Source organism: Haemorhous mexicanus, chromosome 26, assembly GCF_027477595.1.
Source record: "Haemorhous mexicanus isolate bHaeMex1 chromosome 26, bHaeMex1.pri, whole genome shotgun sequence".
NCBI lineage: Eukaryota > Metazoa > Chordata > Aves > Passeriformes > Fringillidae > Haemorhous > Haemorhous mexicanus.
In genome coordinates this window covers 5652901-5679941 of record NC_082366.1, presented here as the reverse complement: position 1 = coordinate 5679941, position 27041 = coordinate 5652901, and the positions used below count along the sequence as shown (strand labels likewise).

Below are 27041 nucleotides of genomic sequence, written 5' to 3'. Positions count from 1 at the left end.
TAGAAGTAAAATCACTCCCACAAACATTTGAAAATACAGATTTTGAAAACAAATCACAGTGCCCATATGATGCTTATGAAATTTGTACAGATTGGAACTTCTCTTTAAAGCATCCATCAGACAGAGATGGTAAGAGAATGTAACATAGTATGCCAGTAGCTGTTAAACAAGGTGAAAAATTCAGTTTTCTAAGGAGCAAAGAAGCTTTGATCTTTCTAATAGTTTTTAAAAGTAAGCAAAATGATGCCCAAATGATGATCTGTAAGGAGATAATTCAGTGAAGATATAATGTGTGAAATTCTTTATTTTCCTGGAGCAGATTGACAGCCAGAAGCTGAACTTCAGAGAGCACGCCAAGGCCCGTGTTGACCACGGGGCTGAGATCATCACACAGTCACCAGGCAGGTCCAGCATGGCCTCGCCACGCAGACTCAGCAACGTCTCATCCTCTGGAAGCATCAACCTGCTTGAATCACCCCAGCTTGCTACCCTTGCTGAAGATGTCACAGCAGCCCTTGCCAAGCAGGGGTTATGAATTTGCTCATTTTGCGTTGTATGAAGTAATAATATTTAGGCATGAGCTCTTGGCAGGAATGGGCTCAGAGCAGGTGTCACGTTCATTCTTTACCATGTCTAAAACTAAGTTACATCCCAAGACTTGTAGTTACCGTACAGTTTAAAAAAAAAAAACCAGAAAAAAAATAAATTCCATAGATGCAGAAATTGGCCTGACCTCCATTTACAACAGGAAGACACTGGCTTTATATGGGTATACAGCGGTATGTTACATTGGACAATTATTGTTGCTCTGCTCTGTCTTGCATGGAGTACTGTAGTATGATAAAAATGCATTTTTACCTTTCATGTGCCTGAAGGCCATCCACCTCTTTCTGAAGAGCCTTGTTAATATCCCAGGTTGCTCATTTCACAGTTCTTTTGATAGATGGGGAAATAAAAAAGAAAAGTTGCCCATTGTAAGTTATTACAGGTTAAATTAGCAGTCTGCTTACCAGAAGGAAGGGCATATAGGGAAATTCAACTTCAATTTAAAAAAAAAAAAAGTTACTTTGTATAAATGAGTAGAACAAAAGTTGAATTAAGTTATTAACATTTTTTGAACCTGATTAATTATGTCAGTGTATAGCTGAAAAGCCAATAAATTATTTAAATAATAACTAAAAATACTAGCTGAAAACATTTGACTCATGCTTTGGGAAGTGACATAAAAAAGCTGCTGAAAGCGAGCACTCATACCCCAACAGACTTGTGTCTGATAGAAAAGTTGGTTAAGCAGCTAGATTTGTGTGTATACCACCAGTTCCACATTCTTTCCATCTGTTTGATACAGTATTATAGATATATATATTTCTCTGTGGCCATTTGTGATATGCCCTCCTCATATACTTGAATATTCTACTTCTTTATTCACAGTATCTGTGTCTCTTGCACCCTTTGGTGTTGCAATTTTAGGTATGTAAAAGTAGATGTTAGCAGGGTTTTTTTTTCCCTATTCATAAGAATACATTTAAAAAAGATGAAAATTGTAGCATGAAGTTGCTTTCTGTAACAACTAAAAGCCGTGACCCTGTTTTAGTGACAGATGCAAGTCTATTCTGTGATGCTAGAAAAAGGATTCCTTCCTTCTTCCCTTCCCTCCCTATCTTCACAAAGAAATGATTTTTGTGGGATCCAGATGTTTGTAAAAGAGTCTCCAAAGAAGGCTGAGTTTGGACTATGGATTTTTAAAAATCCGCAATAGTTTGGTTCTTTCTTTTGTTCTTTCCTTTCTCTCTCTCTCCCCCTTTCTTTCCTATCTTTCCTTTCTCTTTCCCTCCCTTCCTTCCTCATCTTTTTCTTCATTCCCATAGTAACGATGAATGTTTGATTTATTGTTTTTCTTTTGCTAAAGTTGAAACACAGAAAAAATATTAAGATGTTGTTTCCACTCCTTTAGTGATGTCTCACATGTACACTCAGGCTCTCAGATAACAGTGATAATCATAGCAGAGATGCCTGTAAATTACAATACATGAAGAAATGAAAATCAGCTCCCTAGATTGGTTGTCATAGTGATTCATCAAATAAATAGGGCATCTTAAAATCTGAGCAAAGCGGGATTATGTTGACTATAAAAAGTATAAGAACAAGTGTGCATGAAAGATAAAAGGCAGATACACAACCAACAGATCTAGTGGAGTTACCTGAGAGAACACTGGTGGTGGAGATGATCCTCAGCAGCAGATCATCACCTGCTAGTGCCATATGTACATGAGACATTAAGGAATGACCAGTTTACATTCTTGCAGATTGTTTTATCTTTTCCTTTTGAAACCTCGTAACTGAACTTTGCACTGTCAGTTGAGCTATACTTGATATATGTACTAGGTTAATGACCTTGATATATGTATTAGGTTAATGATGTGTTTTGGGAACTTTCAATCTGTTATTTTTCCTTCTTAATTTTTATGTGTGTGTGTGTGTGTGTGTGTTGGGGTTTGGTCTGAAAAGACTCACAGGGATTTTTATGTCTGTGGAGATTCTAAAAATTAATGGCACAGGATTCCCCATCATTACATTCAGGTAGTAATGCAATTACTGGTCACTAAATATTCAGTGGACCAAAGTGGGGGTTTGGCTAAGCTGCTGCAGCAGTACAAACACAAAACAGAGTGGTTAAATCTCTAAAACTTTCGCTGAATAAGAACTTCTGACAGCCCCACACATGACATTTCAGCTCTGCAAAAAGCTTTTTCACACAATAAAGTACCTAACACTGTTTGTAAGTCAGTTGTTCCACACAAAGGACAGTGAGTTTAGGACCGTCCCAAGTGCAATTGGAGGATTCTGATTTCTGCCTTGTATTTGTTACACTTGTGCTTAAAGTAATCCTAAGAAATCACATGGAAACAGTGTCAAGTGAGGTGCAATAAAATCTTCTTCCCATTTTTTCAGGAAAAAAACAGACAGGAAAACTGACAGTATTTGTATCACTTTGCTCTGATTATGCTATCAATTAATATAAATTAGCCTTGCAGTGGTTTTTCTTTCTATGCCTTTTGCCAGTGTAGGAGAAAAACTATGGTACTACTGAACCTCTGCTCTCTGAACCCGAGCAGCATCTCATGGGAGCAGTGTTAACCTGAGACTCAAGTGTTTTTATTCTGCTTTTAAAATTGGCATACTCTAGAAAAAACGGCTTAGTAATCCACCTATGAGTCCAAAGTTAGAGTGTGTAACACACCAAGTCATTTATTTCATGCATTAAAATGAGCTTTCTTGTTTTGACTGAAGCAAAGACCTTTGTAATCATTATCATCCTTCCATAGAAAGAATCCTAGAATGCTGTGGAGTTAGATGAAAAGAAATTAAGAGTTTTGTGCTTTTGAATAATAATTTAAAAAAACCAAGTTATGTTACATGACTCTAGATGTTCACTGAAAAGCTCATAATAATCTTAACTTTCTCAACAAGAGTGTTCGTTTTAAAAACAACAGTTTGTAAATATGTAATGCCCACTAAAGAAGATAGAGCCAGCTTCCTGGAAACTGCATCTGTTGTGTTTCTTTTTCACAGGCATGTTGAGCCAGCAGGTTTGTTGGGTGCCTGAGACCCAATTGTGTAACAAAGCAGAGGTAATCCAGACAAAAGGAATGGTGAAACCTTGTTTGGGTACCGAGGGGAGCACCCCAAATTTAATAATCCATCGGGTTGTAGAGATGAAAGAGTGCTTCTGCCTCATCTGCAGAGTTCTGTTTCTATGTAACCACAAGCTGAAACAAATCAAAGTTGAGCAAACCTATGTCCAGCAAGAGTAAAGGAAAAACTAAACCTGATGAGGAAAATTATGAGCCCATAAGGGCAATATATATTTTCACTGTACAGCAGTAAGTGGAATTAATTATTCAGTCCTCTGCTATGGTACAGTAGTAACCTCATCATGACTGCTCACACATCTAAGTTTGCCTAAATACATGACTCAAAGGGAGTCAAAAGGCAGCCTGTGTTGACTAGCACATGAGCAAAAGTTTTTTCCATGCTGGACTAAATACTGTTTGAAACCCAAGTATATGTCCCTTCAAAGGCAAATGCCTTGAAGAGTAGATCACATTAGCTGTGAAAATCAGTGCTGGTAGATTTCTAGCCTAGGTGTCTGTGAGTTCACTCACTAGTCAGATTGCTAAAGCAACTCCCTCTGCAACTCCAGCAATTCCCACTGCAGGAAGGTAAATTAGTTTCACACTGGGAAAAGTCAAGCGTATAAAAGCCACTTCAACTTTAGCAAAGAGAAAAAGCCAACAAGAAAACATGCTGTATGCTGGGATATCAAGGAATACAGTCTGCTGTTACAAACCTGTGTTTTTTCTGATAATTCTAGAGCCTGTTACCATAAAAGAGGCATTTCTTGAATGGCTGGTGGTAGGTAGTTCATGTTTTTCAATCCGATTTGCAATTGTATTTGTTGCTGTATAGTGATTGTTTTGCAAAATAAACTCGCTTGTCATCTAATTGCATGTTTTAGCTTCCTGTGTTTGTCATCCTCCTGAATCCAAGCCTTGCACATTCAGCACCTGCTGGTACTGCCCTCAGTCAGCCCAGGAACAGTCACAGCAGATCCAGTTGTATTGTTCAGGCAATCCCTCTCACTTTTATACAAAAGGATTGCTTTTTATGGCTTGCATCCTCTTCTGCAGGTCTGTATCTCCCTACTGGATGCAAATTTCTTCTCTGACAGGGTGATTAGATTGGAACTGGCTGCCAGGGAGGCAGGGGGGTCACTGTACCTGGAGGTGTTTAAGGACAGCCTGGACATAGCTCTTGGTACCACGGCCTTGTTGATAAGGCACTGTTGGTTCATAGAGTTGGTTGGACTTGATAATCACAGAGTTCTCGAGATGATCTCCCAACCAAACTGGCCTTGTTATTCTGTGGTCAGGACGTGATCGAGGTCCCTGGATCAGGGATCCCTGAGGGCCTTGTACACCAGGGAAATGGCGGCTCCAGGCTGCCAATGTGACACAGCCACACACCGGCCCTCAGGGCCCTTGTACACCAGGGAAATGGCAGCTCCAGGCTGCCAGTGTGGCACAGCCACACACCGGCCCTCAGGGCCCTTGTACACCAGGGAAATGGCGGCTCCAGGCTGCCAATGTGGCACAGCCACACACCGGCCCTCAGCGTCCTTGTACACCAGGGAAATGGCGGCTCCAGGCTGCCAGTGTGGCACAGCCACACACCGGCCCTCAGCGCCCTTGTACACCAGGGAAATGGCGGCTCCAGGCTGCCCGTGTGGCACAGCCACACACCGGCCCTCAGGGCCCTTGTACACCAGGGAAATGGCGGCTCCAGGCTGCCCGTGTGGCACAGCCACACACCGGCCCTCAGGGCCCTTGTACACCAGGGAAATGGCGGCTCCAGGCTGCCAATGTGGCACAGCCACACACCGGCCCTCAGGACTCTTGTACACCGGGGAAATGGCGGCTCCAGGCTGCCCGTGTGGCACAGCCACACACCGGCCCTCAGCGCCCTTGTACACCAGGGAAATGGCGGCTCCAGGCTGCCCGTGTGGCACAGCCACACACCGGCCCTCAGGGCCCTTGTACACCAGGGAAATGGCGGCTCCAGGCTGCCAATGTGGCACAGCCACACACCGGCCCTCAGTGCCCTTGTACACCGGGGAAATGGCAGCTCCAGGCTGCCAATGTGGCACAGCCACACACCGGCCCTCAGGGCCCTTGTACACCGGGGAAATGGCGGCTCCAGGCTGCCAATGTGGCACAGCCACACACCGGCCCTCATCGCCCTTGTACACCGGGGAAATGGCGGCTCCAGGCTGCCAATGTGGCACAGCCACACACCGGCCCTCAGGGCCCTTGTACACCAGGGAAATGGCGGCTCCAGGCTGCCAATGTGGCACAGCCACACACCGGCCCTCAGGGCCCTTGTACACCAGGGAAATGGCGGCTCCAGGCTGCCAATGTGGCATGGCCTCCTCCACCTGCCCGTCCTGTGTATCCCCTCTGCCAGTTGGGCACAGCGGGAGCACGTGGACAGTGCCAGGGTGGTGAAGGTGACAGGAGTTGGGGTTTGGGCGTGAGCTTTTGGGTCTGTCTTGGAAACTAACCAGGAAACAGCAGACTCTGAAGGGTGCTTGGAGTGTGTCATCATGGATCCGCAGTGGATGCTTTAGCTATGCCATGCCGTAAATGCCTTAAATCGTCCGATCATCTAAAATTACCTCTCATGGGTCATAATACAATGCATCTTTGATAGGTCTATTTCTCCAAAGTATCTAGTCTTATTTGTAAGGCCATTGTTTGAAACTTGTTTCTGGTTCCATTTCTCTCTCAACACTGTCTCTCCTATTCCATGGCATTTCCAAGTGGGCATTCCTTACCTCAAAGTCTGCATAGAGATGCACACTGTGTGAGCCTTCTGTCAGGCTTTGAGAGTTCTCTCCAAACCCATTTCCCACAATCACCGATCTTCACTTTCGGGGGGGGGTTTGTGACTTGCTCCCATTCTCTGCCCATTTAGCAAGGAAGAAGGGAGGAAAGGAGGGGGAGGGAGGGTATAGGAAGGGGATAGAGGGAGGGAGTCGCTCTCCCGAGCCGGCAGGCTCTGGGATGCTCCGGGAATGCCTCTCTCCGGCGGGGCTCCCCAACTTTGCGGCGGCGCAGCCCTGTTGCTGCGGTGCCTCCTCCCGCCGCCCTCCCCCGGCACCGCCCGCTCCGGGCACCGGGAGCTGGCCACAGAGGGAGGTGCTGAAGGCACGGAGGAAGCTGAAGGACGCGGACATCTTCGCTCCCCCTAATTTCCTCCCTGCCTTCTGCAGCCATCTTGCACCGGCGGGGCTGAGGGAGGGGGCGGGCTGCGGGGAATGGAGGGGAGAGGGTGAGGAGTTGCAGGGAGCCGGAGGCGGCCGTGGGAGATCCCGGCTGGTGCGTCTGCTGAGGCTGCAGCAGCTGTCACCGGCGTCATGGTGAAAAGGAAAAGCTCGGAGGGCCAGGAGCAGGAGAGTGGCCGTGGCATCCCTCTGCCCATCCAGACCTTCCTGTGGAGGCAAACCAGGTGAGAGCGGGGCGCTCGGGATGCGGCTGCAACAGGGCACTGCGAGCGTGGAGGGGATGCGGGCCGGCTGCTGCCCGGTGGCGGGGAGGATGCAGTTCTTACTGCAGCTGCAATGTGAAGCCGTGGGAAAAAAACAACCCTGTTTTTTTGGTGGTTTTTTTTTTTTACTCGGTATAGAGCAATTAGTGTGTATCTTGTGTGGGAAGAGGTCTCAAGGCAGCTTAACCTAGAGGCAGTCCCAGGCAGCTTCTTGCTTTGACTTTAAACCATCCATGTCTGTTCTCTATGCACCTTTCCTTTCCTCCCTGTCCCGTGCTCCCCATCCCCTCCATCCCCCATCTTTGAAGAGAACTCATGGAGCCCTTGTAGCAGAGGCAGCCTCCCTCAGTGCTGCACCAGACCTGCAGCTGTGCTTCTCTCTGCATTTGCAGCTGTCCTGCAAGTGGAATCTGTGCTGTGGGAGGCCAGCATGCAAACTGACATGTCCAAGTCTCCCCTCATTTCACAGGGATTGGAGGTGTGTGTGGGACTAGCTGAATGTATGGCTGGTGCTTTATGTTCCTTCTGAGTCCTGTCAGCCTCCTGTCCTGGCAGCATTCTAGATTGAAAACATTGTGGGGGAGGTTGGAAGATTTGAAGGTTGTGGCTCTAATTTAAGGCCTCAGTCACAAAATCCCCTTCTGCCACAGCCAGTGTCCTTCAAAATAAAATAAAAAAAAGAAAAATTGCAATAAGGTGACCTGATTATTTTTTTTAATATTTACTCTGATCTCATTCTGAAGGAGAATAATAGAGGATGAGTGTTCTCTACATACAGCATACAGGCCTGCACTTCACCACGAGCCTTCCACATCAGCAGCTGTGCAGAAAAAATATTTCATACAGAGCTGGCAAGTTGATCTCTGGCTTAAAATAGAGGCAAGGCAAAGTTCAGTAATATTTAACAAAATTTAAACAGGATATGTTAAAAATCTTTCACTGAGGTAAAATGGCTGAAAATTGTCTGCTGGAAGATTTTATCCCTGGGAATGTGTGGGCTGAATGAAATCCTCTTGACATGTCAGGGTGGGCACTTTTTCTTCTGGAAAAGATAACAGCATTTATCAGATGTCATCAACAGGTATCTGAACATCGTTTTGGCTTATGTCTTCCTTTTAGACAGTAAATAACTAAGAAAAATACATGTTGATGTACTGGGTCTCTAATGCTGCTTCTCCTTTCTTTCAGTGCATTTTTAAGACCTAAACTGGGGAAACAATATGAAGCTTCCTGTGTGGTATGTACATGTGTCTTTTTTTAATGCTTGTTAGTAACTAACTTTTCATACAGATCAGTCTGACCACAGTGCTGATCAGCAGCTTCTCAGCTTGCAGCAGAACTGGGTTTAGTCCATTCTGCTCCATTTTGTACTTTTATCACATGAAGGACTTGAAATTGTTCCCATATGGAGAATCTGCCTATCGTGTCCATCTTTACACAAAACAAAAAAAATTATTTGGATATTAGTAATAAATATTTCATTAGTAAAGCTGTAGTAATGAAATAAATAATGACATAGACAATCTGAGCCATGACAGTCTGGGTCTAACCTTGCAGTTCATCCTGTGTGGATGTGTTTCTTGCATGAGACTGATGTAATTTCAATTTGTGATTGCCAAAGGTGCTTCAAGCTTATAATATGGAAAATCTAAACAATATTAACAGGCTTTGACCAATACTTTTACCATTGTGCAACATGGGAAACACTTCTACTGGAAATTAGAGGGAGCATACCTTATCAGAATTATTAAGGGGAAGCTATTATGCAGATACAAATAACTCTTATTTCTAAATGTACTTCAAATAAAGCCTCAAGTTACTGCCAAAAAGGAGGAAAAAGGGAAGACATGAAGGAAGTTGCAATAAGATAGGTATCTAGAGAACTTCAGAATTCCTTGAATGGTTGCTGGTCTTTGCATTACCTAAAGTACATTAGTCAGTTGCAGCCAAACTTGACAGAGTGGAAAAATTTGGTCTGGACATGTATCTTAATAGTTTAAAGTTCTTAGGTCGCTCTGCAGCAATTTTCCAACTTCCTTCTCACAAGGCATTATGCTGGAGAAGCTTTATCTGTTGCTGAGTCATTTTCTTCTAAGAAATCCATAAATTTTTCAGAGTTTTTGCTAGATACCAGATAGAGATAGAGGAGTGTTGGCTTAGTGTGTTGGTGAGTAAAATATTCCTTCTTCTCTAGGTCTTTTGGTTTTGTGGTTTTTTTCCTTGTTTTTGAAAATGTAATTATGTGTTTTGATATTATGGATGATTAAAGTATAGCTGTGGAATGAAGTTCAGAAAGAGGCCCCCTTTATTTTTTGATCCAGCCAATGGATATGCTTGCAGAAAACTGAATTTCTGTGAGTAAAGGGTTTGGCATCTGTGTTTCACTACTTGTGAATGTTTATATTATTGCTGTGTTTATTAAACAATGGAGTCTTACCATCCCTTGTGCTGTGAACTCCTAGGTTCCTAGATCTTTCCAGGAGCTCTTCCTTGCACAGTGGAGCTGCCCCAGACTGACAGTACTTTCTGCTGCACTTCAAGCTCTTCCAGTCAGTCTGAAGTGACTTCAGCAGTCTCAGCTTTCCTCCACGATGCAGGCTGAGCTTTGGAAAGATAGGGTGTTAAGGTCCCCTCCAAGGACACAGGGAGAGTTCAAGAAGCACTAACTGTTTCTCTGTGTTTAATTTCTGTGCTTCTGCCACGGTCCTTCTGTGCTTGCACTGGGCAAAACACTGGGCAATCCTGTAGGGATGCTCCCTGGCACTCCTGAGAGGATGTAGCAGAAGGTGCTGAGTTTCCCCAGGTAACCCTCTGTCCCCCCCTGGCTGATCTCTTCCTGCCCTATGCAATTCACTGCAGGTTCAGCTTCCCTGGGCTTAGAGCAGGGGAAGTTCCAGCAAAGCTGTTACAAAGGCCAGCCAGAATGCTGCTGGCATGGGAACATGTAGGCACTCAGGTTGTGGTGGCTGGGAGTGGGGCTGAGCCTCATCCCCACTGGGCACAGCTGTGAGCAGCACTGACAGCAGTGAGCCCTGGAGTGCCCAGGGGCACTGCCCAGCCACCAAAGGCAGCAGAGGGCACACAGGGGCAGTGCACCAACAGCAGGGGATGAAAGGCTGGGCTGAAGGACAAGAAGGGCAGATGCTGGCAGCCCTCTGCAGTGCCATGGTGTCCCTGTGTGTGGGTTGCAGCTTTTTGAAAATGCGTGGTGACACTCTGTGTATTGTGGCTGTCTCAACTGCTGCATGTCCTGTGACAGGAGCAGATAGGCTGCAGATGCCCAGACAAGAGGTACAGGAGGGAGCAGACAGTGACCCACAGGCTGATCCTGGTCACAAGGTATTTGGCAGTGCCTTTGGTTCTTGGTGGACATGAAGGTAAAAGGGGAACAGCAGCAGTGGGAAGGCTGCCAGACAAGGCTGGCCACCATTGCCTGTGAAAACAGCTGTCACCACTAGGCTAAAAGGAAAAATGCTTGTGTAAGTGGTCCTGAGGGAGCTGAACACAAACACAGCCCTGCTGAAAGGGACTGCTTCTCCAGCCAAGGCACCAACTCCCCTCACTATCCCCTTGGCAGGTGTTCTTTATCTGCCTTTGGTGTGGGGGGTGTTGCAGGCTTGAACAAGCCTGCTGTAAGTAGGTGGCTGTTTTCTTAGCTGAGCTGCAGCCCTGAGCCCTGAGGCTGTGGCTCTAGACATACCCAGAGCATGACAGTATCTGTCTTCTGACTCACTCTCAGGGAGCTTTTCCAGACATTCTCATTCAGCATGGAGCTCCCTCTCAGCTGTAGCAGCAGTTGCTTAGTTCATGCAGGGTGAAAATTAGGTCTTCTGCCCCTATAGCAGGTCCTGAAAGAGAAGAGCTACAGAACACTGAAAAGGAGGCTCAGGAGCACCACAGGACCTTGCATCTTGAGTGTCTGGTATAGACAAGAGCTGCACCTTTATGGAGAACTCCAGGCAAATTCCACAGGAAGGCTTGTCCAAAGAACTGCATTTTCCTGTTGGACATTCAGTGGTTTCCTTACAGCAGCTTTTTGTTTGCATTTTTCTGGCAACATAAGGTACTTCAGATGCCTCTGATCAGATAAGCTATTCCAGAAGCTTATCTTTCATTGTAGCACAGAAATATTTAGCTTTCTGCTCAGGCCTGGAAAGAGCAGAAGAATCTGATGGCTAACCACGCAGGGAAATCATCACAAGGGCTCAGCAGCCCAAAATGTTGTGACAAATACAAGCCTAATCTAAAGATAAATTTGCAAACTCCTTGGCTGTCTCTTGAGTTTCTGAAGCATGCAGACAGTGGCTCAGAGCTTGCAGAAGGCAATTGGTGGGGGACTTTCTACCTGATGCCATTGAAGTACCCAGGAATGAGACCTTGACTAGAAAGCCAGGGAGCAACAAGGTGTTTTCTGTCACACTTCAGAATAGGGTTGGTCTTCCCAGTGACTTTTTTTTTTTTTTTCCCTCCCCTTGCCTTGCAAACTGAACAGCTTTGTCAACTGTAGTAAAGTGTGAGCTTATGGTTTGGCTCCTGTGCTGGAGGTGAGATCATTCAATTCAGGAAGGTCAGCACTGGTGCTTGGCAGGCCTTTCAGGGAGCTAGTCCAGCTCACTGGCATGGGTAGGAACTGCTTACTCTGCACTGACCTTCCTTTTGGCTTGTGTAGGGGCTTGGCTTGGCTGAATGAAGGATTCAGTGAGCCCCAGAGCTAAGGGATGAGTGGAAATAGGAGTGTTTGGTTTGGGTAAGGAGTGGTCCCTGTCCTCTTTTGATAAAAATAAGTAAAACCTCGTGTTTTTCACTGACTCTTTCAAAATTTGTGGTATTTGTAACAATGCACCTCTTGTTCTTCTTCTGAGGATGCTTTGCTTCCTCCTTTTGTTATGTAATAATCCCTTTACTGGGATATTTACTCTAAACCTCTGTTGTCTTTATACTAATCCACTCTCTGTCCTCTGTGAATCCTGGAACAGAATCAGGCCTTACAATGGGAACTTTGCTCCCTGTCCTGTCTGGGCTTTCAGCGTGTCCTTTCATTTTGCCCCCATTCCTGAGCTGATAGGATTGAATGGCAAGAGACTTTTCCTTTCACATGCTGTGGCCCCCAGCAGATCACTGTAAGGGTGAGTTAAGGCATCCCTTCCCTGGAAGACAGGTTATCCATTCCTGGTGCTAAGAAACACATATTGCTGATAACAAGGCCCATGGCACATTATTTTTGACTATTCCTCAGGAAGCCAGTGTTTTTTCCATGTATTACAGCAAATTCCCTCCAATTTTGGCCATTTTTGGTCCACAAGAAAAGTGTATTATGTTTTTTGACTGCATCCTGGTGTTTCAAGTAGGTGGGCAGTGTGCCCTTCTGCACACTGATACTTGCTGGCAGCTCTGGTGGTTATTGTCAGTATTTCAGGGTTCAGTCTGTTGGCACAGTCCCCTCTAATGGATAGATGTGTGTTTCTGTGCCTCTGAGCAGGACTGGGTGCTGGAAAACTACAATGGGGTGGCACTGTGCTTGCACCAGGGCACCCAGCCTCTTGGTGGAGGAGCTCATGTCTGCCCTCATCAGCAAACAGGGCCACAAAAACTGAGAGAACAGATGTGTCCAGCTGCTGGCACAGGCAGGAGGGTGCCTGTTGCCACAGGTTAGCATGCCATGCTTGGGAGTGGTTGCTCATTCAGGAGAACATGTTTTGACATATTTGTTTTGCTCTTCTTTGTAACTGAGTCTATTCTTATTACCACCCCTTCAATTTTACAGGGAAAAAAATCAGTGTGACTGGTGCTGCAGGGTAAGCTTTGTGAATCTGGAGTGAGGGCCTTTGAAGCATCTTTTGGGCAACAGTTGCTTGTTTGCCCAGAGCCTGGTAAAATTGGTGAAACAGCAAATAGGTGGCCATGAGGTTAAGCTGGTTTATGGAAAGGATGTGCATTGTCATTATCTTTGCTGTAGGTACTTCAGTGAAGGACTATAACTGCACTTGTGACCTATAATGAGATCTTTGTATCTGATCACAGCAACAATTTATTGAAACAGTTGGAGCAGCTAACAATAAGGAGCTTCCTTAGGGATTTCAGTGGTAGATAGCCTTATTTTGTGTTGATTGAGGTGGAAATAATGAACTTGCTGCAGCCATCAGCTCTGTAAGTGTTCACAAAACCATTACATCATAGCTCGACAAAAAAAATTTTGTACACTGATTATTTTTTGTGACAGGGTGTGAAAACATGTCCTAAGGCCCATATACCTTTAGTGGTTTGCCCTTTATGTTACAGCAAACTGAAAGAGCATGGGTGTTAAAGAATATCCAGCACTCAGCTCCACAAATGCAGGCTTTCCTAGCCCCTGTGACTTCTCACAGGATTACTGGCATGCCTAGCACAACTGTTAAGTCAGGATTACTGGCTTTACCCAGCACAGCTGCAAGTCTGGCTTGATGTCAGCACTAATATACAGATGATACTTACTTCAATTCTCTTATATTGCAGAAAATATATTATGTGGTCCATTCATTTCTTAGTCAGGTATGTCCATGTGTCTGGGGAGCTTTAGTTATAGTCTGTATTTTTCAGGACAAATATTATAAAACTTGCTTCAGTTATACAATTAGAGATTTTAAAAAGAGGATGTTCATGTACTGGAAGGAATGTGCAGAAATAGACATAATGTCTTTTTGTTCTTTGTTCTTACTTTCAGTCTTTTGAAAGAGTTTTAGTGGAAAACAAGCTGCATGGCCTTTCTCCAGCTCTCTCTGAAGCCATCCAGAGCATTTCTCGCTGGGAGCTTGTCCAAGCTGCTCTCCCTCATGTGCTGCACTGCACTGCAACACTGCTCTCCAACAGGAATAAGCTAGGTCAGTGTTCATGTGAACTTGTTTTCCATTATTGAAGCTGTCAGTTAAAACGTGGCAGATTGCTGCTCAGGGTGCCAACACATTCCAAATCCTTAGAATCCTAATTAGCTTCTTCTGGGGATTGCCTTTCTTGAGGATTGTCTTTCTCTTTTATGGGAGGGTAACCTCTGAAATCTTCCCCAGTGAAGTTAGTGGTCTGCTGAGCCAAAGAGTCAGAGTATTCAATAACTAGTGCTGGTTATTTCCCAGCAATAATAGAACTTATTTTAGCACCCAGCAGGCATGGATTCCTTGAAGGAATATGAATTTCTTTAAGGCATGCTGCAGTGGGCAGTTGCAGCAGTTACCTTCAATATCTTCAGTTTTAGGGGGTTTTTCTTCCTATTTTTATTTAGACCAATGCATGTGACTTTAGTAGATAATCCATCAGTCAATAGAGAGGCAGATCCAAATCCAACTTACTTTCCTTACTTTTGTACTGGTTTCAGCAGGAATTTGTTCCTGAGACATGTCAGTAGGGAACATGAACAAGACACAGCTTGAGCACCTTGCAGTGCCCACTGGCATTTTGTCTTATTCAGCAGAGCCAAACAGACAAGGCTGTTGAGTTAGTTTCCTTTGGACCACTCTGTGTCCATGCCCTGCATGACATTGCAGAGACTGAACTCCAAATGCTGGGAAATAAAAGGAGGCTTCTGATTTAGGAGGTTTCAAATATAATGAGACAGAATGCTGGTGCTTTTCATTGTGAAATTTTAATTTTCAAGTGCTTATCTGGGAGTTGGATGTCCAGCCTCCAGTGCAACTCTGAACAGTATCATTAATGGAAACCCTGTGAGATAATGTGATGGATTTTTCCATACAGGACATCAGGATAAGCTTGGAGTAGCTGAAACAAAGCTGCTTCACACTCTTCACTGGATGCTGCTGGAGGCTCCTCAGGACTGCAGCAATGACAGATTTGGAGGGGACAGAGGCTCCAGCTGGGGAGGGAGCAGTAGTGCCTTTATCCACCAGGCTGAAAACCAAGGATCACCAGGACATCCCCGGCCCAGTGCCATGACTGATGAGGAGGAGAACAGCAGGAGGAAGTTCTTCCAGAATTCCATGGCCACAGTGGAGCTGTTTGTGTTCCTCTTTGCTCCCCTCGTCCATAGGATTAGGGTAAGTGGCACACTGATGGGGTTCTTGTGTGGAGACAGCTCTGAGCAGGGAAGGAATGATTCTGCCTTTGTGGTTGTTATTTAATTCAGCTCACAGTGCACACTGGGGTACTGCTGGAAATATTTTACCAAGCTGGCAGACTACTGCTGCCATTGGGAAGAAATTCTTCCAGTGCCATGAACAATGACCACAGCATCAGGCAGGCACAAAGACAAAAATACACAAAGTAAGCCATTCTTAGCCTTTGGGAATGGCAAAGATCTGTGGCCCCTGTGAAGTCTCCAGGATCCTGAAAACTGCAGAAAGGATTATGAGCTTTAACTTGCTCCAGTGATTCTCCACCATTGCTCAGAAAAGCCTTGCTGGATTTTCAGGGAATCCACTGTGGGACTGCCACTGGGGTTTGTTGTTGTCATTACTAATCATCCTGATGCTAATTAGCAGGACAGTGTCACAAGCATGGCAGTGGCAAAGGCAATGGAGCATTCCTTTGTTCTGAAGTGTGAAGCAGACTGCAGGCCTCCTGTCTACTGGGGCTCCTCTGTTAGTTTTAATTTATCAGCTTTGCAGAGTGATGTGATGAAAAGACATTTTCTTCATGCTCTGGGAGGCTGCCATTTAGCCTTTATGCTCCCAGCTAGGCCTTGAAAAAGAACAGGTCCTTGAAAAAAGGACCATGAAGTGATGGGGCTATCTGTTCTAATCCTGCCTTCTGTGCTGCAACAGTAGGAAGGAACAGGAGATAAAGGATAATCTTTTGATTAAGGCAGGTAAAAGTGAGGCTGAAGAATTAGATTCTTTCTCTACTTCTGCTACTGAGTTCCTGTGCAGTAATGTTTAATTTATTTAGCCCAGATTTTTCATACTTGTTTAGTAATTGTCTGAAGGCTACTGAGACAGGATAGGAAGAAATACTGAATTCTTCCCTGCACTGCACACAAAAATGCAGGCTGCTGTTTGAATAAATGGAATGAAACTGGGGGTAGACCTTGGTAATTAGAGATTGGAGTTCCAATTTTTAATATAAATCTTTCTGGCATGTTGTTTTCAAGATGGGGTTAATAACAGTACCTCAAATTCACCTTGAAAATCTCTGAGATCTCTGGCATACTGTGGTGATGAACACTGAAAAGCCAATTAAAACATGCACATTTCTGTCATCAAAATGAAGTGCAGGAAAGGAGTTAAATGAGGCATGTAAGTGGTTCACTAAGTGAGCAGTGTCCTCTTGGTGTCTTCTAAGTCTCAGGGGAAGAGCACTGCCTGATAGCCAGAGTAATGCATGGGCTCAAGGAAGATGACCCATGTTCACATAGACCTCAACTATTGATGTCCTGCCTTCTGGGAGGATTTTTGTCTTCAGCAAAATGTTTGTAAATCAGGCTTTGGGGGCTGCATGTGGTTCTTGAACTGCATAGCTGTAGGTAGAAGTGTTGGCACGTCACCACAAGCTGGCAGTGCCAAGGGAAAATGCAGCGTCACTGCTGGCAGCTCTGAAAGCTTTGCAAGTTACTATTAGTAGAAACAGCAATGAAAACCAAGCTTGTGAGTTGATTATGATGAGAGAGCACTAACAGAGGGCAGGGAATAGAAGGGCTGGAGAGCTACAAGCAGTGGGTTCCTGCCATTCCTGTAGCTCTGTCTGCATCTGCCAAGGCATCTGGGGCTGCCTCAGTAGGAGAGTGCTGTGCACCTGAAATTGTACCACCAAAACTGCTGTTACCATGTTTGTTTGCCACATGGGGGTAGCTGGGGCTGTACTGACATCTGTGTCTCCTAATGTAGACCTGACATGAGGTCAGGTGAGTGCATGGCTGCCCCTTGATCCTGCCAAGATTGACTGGTGTACTAATTTATAGGATTTCAGCTGCTGGCCTATCTAAAACAGTGATAGCACAGGTGGAAGGAGTACCAGTGTCTCTGTGTATTGACAGAGTTCAGGTAGTTACAATGCTGATGGTAACACAGTAATGTGCACCCCTACTTCTTAGTAATCTGTTACATGTTTCCTCTGTTTCTAAGTAATGCTTAAATATTTAGGATTCTTTTGGGGAAGAAGTTCAAGTCTCAGTGTAATCCTAAAGTTGAGCTTGAATACTAAATAAAGTGGTTATGTATCATTAAAAGGGATACTTTGTGACAAGAATGGTTTTTTTCTGTTACAGCTTAATGTCCAGGAAAAACCAGGGTTCATTGACTAAAATAGAAATTTCACTTGAAAAAAGCCTTTGTGGAAATTTCACTTGAAAAGAGCCTTGCGGACGTCCATTTTTGGACGGAAATTTCCCCGTGATTTTTTACTAGCCGTAGTTGACATGTATGGACCCTGCTGAATACTGTCAGTAGCCCTTGAGTTAGCATGCACTGACTGGAAAACTGCTCATGGAATCCCTTTTTTCTTGTAGGAAACGACAGGCTTTGCAGACTGGAAACAACATTTTGTTTTTCTCTTTAGGAGTCCGACCTGACGTTCCGCTTGGCCAGTGGCCTTGTCATTTGGCAGCCAATGTGGGAACACAGGCAGCCTGAAGTTTCTGCCTTCAATGCTCTTGTAAAACCCATCAGGAACATCGTTACAGGTCTGTGACTTGGCTGTGGTGGAGCTCCTGAGGTCTGGCAAACCTTTGCCTTTGTTTGCCTGGTGCTGCCCTTGCATTCTGTACATGAAGGAATACATTGATCCTGCAGGAGCTGGTCAAACCTCAGGGTCAACTGACATTTGCATAATAATCAAATAGGAGATGGGAGAACCATCACTAATAGGAAATTTGTAACTTTTCAGTAGTTATCCTTTCTGTTAACCTTACCTTCCTTAGTTGCTAAGGAGGGTGAAGGCAGTATCTCACTGCAGCCTGACATGAGTGAGGAAATCTTTCCCAAACTTCACTGGATAAAAATGAACAGTGAAGAGCACACAGGTGGTTCTTCTGCTATCTAAGATTTGCTTCCCAGCATGTTATGAAATTAGAAAACGTAGTTTCAAGAGAGTCCAAAGAAGGCCTAGGCTGTAAATTCACTTTTGGATACTGGAAGGGGTTGCTTTTCCTTTGTGCTTCAGCCATCGTGAGATTGGAGTTGGGTGCTTAGGCTTCCAAGGCTTTGGCTTCCAAGTTTTTTTTGTCTGGCCTAGTCCTAAAAAAACCCCATTTTTGCTGTTATAGTTTAGACAATAACTTTTTAGAATTCCTGTAAGGTGGGGAATTGCCTGTGAGTGGGGTATATTGCTGTAGCATTGCTTCTAGTTCTCAAAAGCATGGAACTGTAGTTTTCACCACAGTGATTAAGTGATTAAGAACTCCAAAATAAAAGGCAGTACTCTACACAGGAAAACACAATTGATGGTGAATGGTTTTAACATGAAATTTGTATTCAAATTTAATTTTTAAGAAATAGAGATTTTTTTCAGTAGACTGTTGTTGACAGCACAATAGCAAGAATTGAAAAACTAACACAGTCCTATTTTCTTTTCATGGCTGTGACTAGTGCCTAGGAAGTTTGTAGCAGATAGTTGCTGGTTTTGTTTTCTGGTTTATCCTTTTATTATGATAGTTTATAAAACAACAGGCATTTCCTGAAATGTCCTGCTTTGACTTCTTTCCTCAGCCAAGAGAAGTTCCCCCACCAACAATCAGAGTGTGACTTGTGAATCCCCTAATCTGGACAGTGCACGTACTGAGGTAAATTCTGTGCTCAGGTTTGACAAGCTTGAATGAGGTGCTGAAGGAGGGGGGAATAAATATTGAAAGAGAACTTGCAGTCACCACCGTAAAGTATTTAATCTCCAGAAATTAGAGTTATTTACAGCTAAGGCTCCCAGCCTTGTTTGCAGTGGAGCCAAAGGGTGTGGGGTATATCTGTCTGGATCTCCTTGGCCTTATCCTGCCTGATAGGATGGAAGCCTGTTCTTGTGTATGGCAGGAGGGTTGGAACTTGATTTTAAGGTCCCTATCCCAAATCATTCTCCTGGGCAGGAGAGCTGTACACTGTACAATATGCCCTCTGCCTGTACAATGCCTTGTACTGAGAAGCCCCAGGCTTGATCAGTTTTCCCATGTTTTTATGGTGCAAGTAACTGTCATGTCTAAGCTCAAATTGCAGCTCTAAAACTAGCATGGGAGGCATAAATATGTTGATATACCTATAATGTGTTTATATACCTATTTTCTTTTTTGCAACTCTCTGAAGGGACTGCAGGTGGTCTGTGAGACAACACAGCCAGATCCTGTACCTCCAAAGGCTTCTGGTTCAGCATGTCACCCTGGAAATTCCTTGGAGGGAAGTGTGTCCTCCCAAACCTCCCAGGAGAGAAGTTCTGCACATCCCAGGTACAGAGACCTTCAGGAGAAACTTGGGCTCATGTGATTCAGTGGTGGAGCTCACACAAGTCCATCTTGCAGTTTTGTCTGGACATGCTGAGGGTGCTGGATGTTGGTATCAAATTCTTAATTCAACAAATCTCAGCTCTGGGTGATAAAAAAGATGGCAGCACTTGTTATTCAGTGCTGCTCTCTTCAGAGAAATCTCTAGCTGGCCTGTTGGGACAGTTTCTTTAGTGTCTTCTAGAATGTTGGAATTAAAGACTCAAAAAATAACCCTCAGGTTCACCCCTTCTAGGCTAGTTTCACCTTCAGGTAAATGGTAAATTATCTGGCTTCCTTCTGGCCAGGTTTTCTTTCCCCCTAGCAAAGAATTTCTGCAAGCCTTTCTCCATTGTCTTCATCATGCCTCCTTTGCATCCTGCTGCATGGTTGGCTTTACTGGCCCAAAGGAGCAGACTAGCAAAGAAGCACAGCTGTGCAAACATGCTTCTAGCTTGTCCTGCAGTGCTCAGGCTCTGGTTTCCAGCTTGGCACTAATAAATTCATCTAGATTTGGACACATAGTCCAAAGTAGATTTTCAGTAGTGCTGGATGCTCAGTAGTGCCTTGAAGTAAATCAAGATGAGTATTTTCAGAGATTTTGCAGAGGGAGGGCTGTAATTTTAAGTCTCTATGGATTTAGGAGTGTCACTTGGACACCTGAAAACTCTGGTCCTGTTACTTAGCTCTTTTGAGAAATGTCATATCCAAAACACTGCAGTTTTAAGAAATGGCTTCGTTACAATGACAGAAATATAGGATGGAGTGATTTTTCTGAATATTAGCTAGGAACAGCTCTGATCTCTCCAATGGGAGCTCAGGGCATCCTTTCACTGATGCAAAGGAAAAAGCTATTCCTTGAGGCTCTCATCCCATCAGGAATGAGATAAAAAATCCCTTGGGATGTTTTTATCAAGCCTGTTGTCAGTTCTGGATCAGTATTTAATTTGTATTAATGTAAGCCAGTAAAACTGAAGGTGGGGACAGAGCTGCCTTTCTGTGTGTGAACACTACTGCTCAGAGAGTGCACAGCTGTAAAAAATAAACAGCCTTTTAAGAAGACAGAATCAGGTGATCAATTTATCAAGCAGGTTCTGGTGGTTGCCATGGGGATGAAGCTCCAGACAGGCTTTGAAGAGAGCATCATTATGCTCCCTCATTTGCAGAACTCATTGATGAGTTAGAACTGTACAGGGAGCTTTGGTTGCCAAGCAACAGATAACTGTGGAACAAATGTTGTTTACTCTGCTTACCAACAACCAAAGTATTCCTTTGTCCTTGGCCAGGGGTTGAAGGAAGGCTGCATTTCCACTTTCTCTGCAGCCACAGGCAACCACCAGCTGATTATACAAGCACTAGATTTTCCTCTAAATGAACTACAGTTTAATTTCTGGTTCTTCAGAAACTGTCCAAACAAATGTAAGAATTACACTCCACTCAGTGTAATTCTCCATACAGAGATGATTCAGTTTAATCCTGAAGCAAATAAACCACAGCCCTTTATCCAGCTGCTGTCCTGAACAGGCTGCCTGGGAAATAGACTTTGCAGGAAGTTACAAATATTTCATAAGGAGAACATGCCTTGCTCCAGCCTGTCATGCCTCAGGTTTGCCTGTGCCACAGACAGGGGAGCATGAAAAGCATGAATAAAGTTTATTTAGCCCCATACACTGCTCAGGGTCCTGCAGAGACCAGGCAGCAATGCATCACCTTTCACAATTGCTACTGGCATGACAGGTTTTATTTCCTTTGCTGGGATCCTTTGGGTATACTTCTGGGGTTTTGCAGGCTAGATCTATGTGGCACAGCCTAAACTTTGACCTTCACATCAGGTTTATGGGGAAAATGTTACAGCATATTCCCATTTCACATCGTTTTCTTTCCTAATTCAGTTTCTCAGGTTTTTGTGACAGCTCATTTCAAAGTTGTCAAACTTGCAGCCTTTTTACCTGGAAAACAGCACTAGGGGAGAAACTTTGTGTGTATTTTGTGTAGTGTGGCATATGCTGACACAGGCTGGTCTGCAGTTTCCAAGTGCCTCCAGCACTGGCTTGTGGGGCTGGCAGTGAACCATCTTCTGCAAGTTTGAGCTCTGGATCCATGTGCTGATCCAAGCCCAGCCTTGACACCTGCTCCATTTCCAGGCCTGGAAGATGGAGCAGGGTTCGTGTGATTCCAGCTGGTGTCAGTGTTCCATGCACACCTTTCTCCTTTGCCAGTTCCATGCCTGCCTTGGGGGCACAGGGCAGAGATCCAGCACAGCACTTCAGCACTCAGAGGACCCAGGGGTCAGTGTTGCTGCTGTTCCCTAAGGCTTTCCTGGACCATGGCCTTGGACCCATCTGTTCAGAATGTGGGGGAGATGGGCATGACCTGTCCATGCTGTTTGCATGTTGTTTTGCAGTGTTGATAATAAAAATGGCTTTTAACAAAAAGCCAAAACACCAGCTTGATGTTCTTGTGATGATTCTCAAATGCCTGAGAATATAGGACATGAAAGCACTCCTAATTTTTACAGAATGCCATAATCCCAGAAATAAGCAGGTCACAGAGATCTGTTTCAAATAGAGAGTGAAGATTTTCAAAATGTGTATTTGGCAGACAAAAAAAAAAGAAAAAAAAATTCTAGAGTTCCTGCACCACCTCCAGGATTTCACAACTTCTCTTACCATGTGGTTTTCATTCCTATGACTCCCTTTCACTTGCTTCTTTCTGACAGATTGTCTCCTGACAGCTAGTGACTGTCCTAAGGGTAGATCAGGCCAGTTGTACTCTGCTGGGAGAAAAGTGGTATGAAAGATTAGGAATAATAAATTTGGGGCAATTTATTGCAAAAAACATTGGCTATGAATGACATATATGCCTTTGAAATCTGAACTTTATACATTCTCATTTATGAAGCTCACCACAGATGTCTTGCTTTTGTGTGTACTGATTTCTCCAATACTTAGGAAATTCCATATTAAAATCCATTAGGAAATTGATAGGGCAGTAAAATTATAATGAGGGTTTTAAAAGGTGCTTTTCTCTAGAACACTTTATTTATATAGGAATCAATTTAATTAGCTTAAGGTTAACTAACTTAGCTGCCTCTCCTCCTTTTTCTTAAGTAAGGCCTGCTGATATGTGCAAATGTAAACCATTCCTAAATATGTATTGTGAGTATCAGAACAGCAGATGCTTGAGGGTTGTCTGTTTCCTGCTGAACAAATTACTCAGCACAGGTACTGGAGGCTTATCTTCAGATCCCAGTTTAAGAAAGCACCCCTATCCAAGAAAACACCTGACAGCATCTACTGGAGTCCTCTGGGCAGCTGAAAGCCAAATATCCAGCTAGGTGCCTTCAATAATGTTTCCTCAGTTAGGCACCTCAATCCCAAAGGACTTTATGCAGAGAGCTGAGTATCTAAGAAGGCCTAAGGAATCTGAGGACTGACATTTCTACTCTGCTTTTTGGAACAGGGTGTCCTTGGTGATTCCTCCGTGCCAGAAGTCTCGCTATGCCACGTACTTCGACGTGGCTGTGCTGCGCTGCCTGCTGCAGCCCCACTGGTCCGAGGAGGGCACGCAGTGGTCACTGATGTACTACCTGCAGAGGCTGAGGCACATGCTGCAGGAGAAGCCTGAGAAGCCACCCGAGCCTGAGGTTCCCCCTCTGCCACGGCCTCGCAGCAGCTCCATGGTGGCTGCTGCACCCTCTCTGGTGAACACCCACAAAACCCAGGTGAGCGGTGGCTGTCGGTGAGGAAATGACTGAACAGGTGGTGATGGGCACAGCTTTGGTATTGGCTCACTTCTTACAGTCAGATACCTGCATTGATTCAGAAAGAGACCCTGAGAACATCAAGTGCTTTGAAGGCAGGATCTGATGCAGAGGGTCACAGCTGGTGACTGCTGAGAGCTGGAGTGTTGATTTGGGATAATTAATCAGGGGTGAACTGGGATAACATTAGTTTTTAATGTGAGAATTCCTTTTAACGTGAGAATGTGCTGGTGCAGTTGTCAGAAGAAATGGTTACCAATGCCTTTGCATTCCAGTGTAAGGGTCAGGACCCACTGAGCTTCTCTGGTGTACTCCCTCAAATGAGAGAAAAGGAACTGTGTTCAGTCCAGGACTGCACTCTTCAGACAAACACTTGTGTTAAAATATTGAATTAAGCTTGGCAAACAGTGGCAGCGAGCAAAAGCTCTCCATGTTGTTACTTCTTCTGCTGTTATTCTTATTTCTTAACTTTTATGTTTGCCAAAATAATCTTAGTAGAGAAACTGTCCTAATAGGTGTCAAGTCTTGCTCCCTGTTTGTTGGAAAATGAGCCCTGTCCTCAGTGCAGTAAATGCCTTTGTGTTTAAGCTTAAGTATTTTTTTTTTTTTGTGTTGTTCACCTGTTCCAGAGATAAAAAAGGAATGTTGTTGCAGTTTCAGTTAATCTCCTTGTGGATTTGTGCTACTTTTAGGTTTTGCCCTCTTTTCCTGTCACGTGCAGCAAATGCTGATTTACTTAGTTGATGGAACTGCCTTACAAAATTTAGCAGAGATTCTATTTTTGCCATCCAATTTTATGACACACTCAAATAAAAGACCTGTTCATTTTGCTATCAAATGTCTTTTTTTGAATGAGAAATATCAGTATTCCTGGTATTTTTCCTAAAATTGCTACTTTTGGGACTCTGACAGATTTTGACTGGAAGGAAAGTGAAATATCTTTTCTCCAGTAGACCCCAGATGCTCAAAATCTAGAAGACAAGAAAAACAATGTAAATTACTACTGTTAGTATTAGATCTCAGGACTTTATAGATACTCTTACCCTTATTATGAGAGCTGCTGGTTACTTGTTGTTCTAAGGACTCAGCAGCAGCAGCAGCATTGTTTAATTTATGTTATACTTCAGTGTAATTTCTGTAATATGTTTAATCCCTGTAAAAGCTTGACATAGCTCCATTAAGGTCAGGTGATAAGAATTACTATTCAATCTTAATCTGCCTGTGCTTGGAGACTTTATAGGGTTGTTGTGTGGGTACAAAAACCCCTCCTTAATATCATCTCCTGGAGGGGAAATTGAAATCCATTGCTGTTGATGTGTTTCACTGTTTCCATGCATGTGCTGCTCCTTTGCTCTGGCTCATAGCAACCAATATTTGCAAGTTTAGCTCCCAGTGCAGCAGGGAGTGCAATCAGTGGTTTGCAGAGGCAGTATGAATGAGGTTGACTTCCCATGGGCACTGGCTGCACTAGTGTTGCCCTGGTTCTTCTCTTTATGCTGGAAGACACTTCCTTGCTTTGGCAGGCTTGGCTAGGTCTTGCTTTTCCAGGCTATTTCACTTGTGGAAGACTCCATTGCTCTTCTCTAATCTTGTTCTGTTAAATCCATTTGGAAATTCCACTGGGTACATTGTGGCTGCTAACATGAGGACTCTGTCCAGGGCATTCTTCTCTCCAAGGCTGAGTCTGAGTGCTTTTGGTGACCTCTGTGTCAGTCCAGTGTATTTTTGCCATACTTCTTTAAAAGAGAATCCTGCTCCAGGGTTCCAGGTTGTTAAGCAGAAAGCTGTGATGGAGGAAGTGAAATGGTCTTCCAGGCCGCAAAAATTTCAACTCATGCCCCTCTTTTTTACAACTTTGAGGACTGAAACCCGTGCAACACACAGAAGCAGCTGGGTTCTGGTTCATCCCAGCCAACTGTTAGACCTTTACTACTATTCTTCCATGAGTGTCATCAAACAAGGCTCTCTGCTAGTTCAGAGCAGAGAATGCCACCTCCCAAAGGCTGGGATTTGTCCTTTCTGTTAACACAAGTGGTTGTATGCTGAGCCTTCACAAGCTTGTCTGACCCAGGGTTATGCTTACAGCCTGGTTTTTCAGTCATTTCTACTCAAAGTTGGTCAATAACTTCTCAAAAACGTTGGCATGCTGTGATTCTTCAGGAAAGATATAAAGTGGCAGGCAAAAACTGAGTAAAGAAAAAGACATCTGCCTGCAAGTCACATCAAGGAGCAGTAGATTTTTGTGGCAAGTCAACATTGTGTAAATGTTTCTGTGCAATGAATTGGAGGTTTTTTTCTTCTACAGTGCTCCTATGACAGTTCTAGGAAGTAGCTCCTGTTTCAAAGCTGGTTATCCTCTATTTCTCCTTGTGCTTGTCTTCTTTTGGGAGTTGCAGGATCTTACAATAAAATGTAATGAGGAAGAAAAGTCACTAAGCACAGAGGCATTTTCCAAGGTTTCACTGACCAACTTGCGTAGACCTGCAGTTCCAGACCTCTCCACAGACCTGGGAATGAACATCTTCAAAAAGGTGAGGGAAAGAAAACTGCATTTTCATTTACCTGTGATTCAGCACCTCAGTGGCTTCCTAAGTAGCTGCTGAAGGTCTGCTTGGACTATGTATTCATGCCATATGTGAGATCATCATCCCTTTTCCCTGGAGCTGGTTCTGTATGTTATTATATTCATTTTTATATGCACATCCTGAACATAATACTGAAGCCTTTATTCAAGTAATTGTCCTGATGGAACTGTATGAGAGGAGGCTGCTCAGACAGTGCTGAATTTTAAGTGCCTGTGCTCACTATAATTCCAGCTAATTCAGTGAGTTCTGCTGTTTTTACCTCGTCTTAGCTCTGGGTTTCCAACCATCCATTCCATGCTCAAGGTCAAAGAATGCCATAAAATTATCTGAGGGCATCCATCCCAACCTTCAAATGCTTCAAATGCTCACAGGATCCCAGCATGCAATTAGCTCCTACCATGGGAAACGGCCAAGATAAAGTGCTCAGTCTGCAAAGTTATACTTGGGGAAACATATCTGTGTTATCTTTTTCCCCTCAAGTGACTGTTTTCCTTACCTCAAAGCTTCCTAACTGCTCCTGTGTCTGCTGCTCCTGCTGCAGTTCAAGAGCCGCAAAGAGGACCGGGAGCGCGAGCGCAAGGGGTCCATTCCGTTCCACCACGCCGGCAAGAAGCGGCAGCGGCGCATGGGGGTGCCCTTCCTGCTCCACGAGGATCACCTGGATGTCTCCCCCACTCGCAGCACTTTCTCCTTCGGCAGCTTCTCTGGAATTGGAGAGGACCGGCGTGGCATGGAGAGGGGAGGGTGGCCAACCACCATCCTAGGTGAGGCACTGCTGGTCTGCCCCCGGCTCCGTGCCGCTCCTGTCGTGGGCGATCGGAGAACAGCAGGGGCTGTTTCTTCATCCAGCCCTTTTGTCACCCTGTGTCCTTGGCTCTGTTTGCATTGCACGTCTGTTGGTAACTGCTCACAGCAGACCTTGAAGGATTTATGCTTCCGTTCACTTTTTCTCTGAAAACTTCTTCACTGGAAGAATAGCTACTGTGGGAGCCCGTAGTGATCTCTGTTCCAATTGAATGCCATTTTTCCTGTGTGGTAGCATTGCATCTTCAAATAGATCCAAAGAATTTTCGCATTCCCTTCTTTAAAAGAGAAATCTTTGGAGAGGCAGCAGTATCATTATGATGACAATTATGGCAGTTATGGCAATTATTAGCAGCAGTGCCATTAGTATCATTAACAATGTCATTAGTATGCCAAAAAAGTT

The 27041-nt window shown here is 44.4% G+C and overlaps 2 protein-coding genes across 22 annotated transcripts in view; both read left to right on the top strand.

Annotated features, from left to right (window-relative positions):
• Window positions 1–4506, top strand: part of MAP2 (microtubule associated protein 2) — a 143871-nt gene extending 139365 nt beyond the window's left edge. For all 21 annotated transcript variants that reach the window (XM_059868108.1, XM_059868103.1, XM_059868106.1 and 18 more), the window contains one exon: window positions 320–4506. In XM_059868108.1, the coding sequence (XP_059724091.1) occupies window positions 320–535 (216 nt within the window). In that variant the 3' untranslated portion in view covers window positions 536–4506. The remainder of the gene's footprint in view (window positions 1–319) is intronic.
• Window positions 4507–6910: 2404 nt separating this feature from the next.
• UNC80 (unc-80 homolog, NALCN channel complex subunit) overlaps window positions 6911–27041 on the top strand; it is a 102554-nt gene continuing 82423 nt past the window's right edge. Inside the window, exons 1-10 of the mRNA XM_059868306.1 lie at window positions 6911–7068; window positions 8296–8344; window positions 13808–13964; window positions 14830–15128; window positions 17584–17707; window positions 18732–18805; window positions 19314–19453; window positions 22949–23210; window positions 25646–25780; window positions 26376–26598. Of these exons, the coding sequence (XP_059724289.1) occupies window positions 6977–7068; window positions 8296–8344; window positions 13808–13964; window positions 14830–15128; window positions 17584–17707; window positions 18732–18805; window positions 19314–19453; window positions 22949–23210; window positions 25646–25780; window positions 26376–26598 (1555 nt within the window). The 5' untranslated portion in view covers window positions 6911–6976. The remainder of the gene's footprint in view (window positions 7069–8295; window positions 8345–13807; window positions 13965–14829; window positions 15129–17583; window positions 17708–18731; window positions 18806–19313; window positions 19454–22948; window positions 23211–25645; window positions 25781–26375; window positions 26599–27041) is intronic.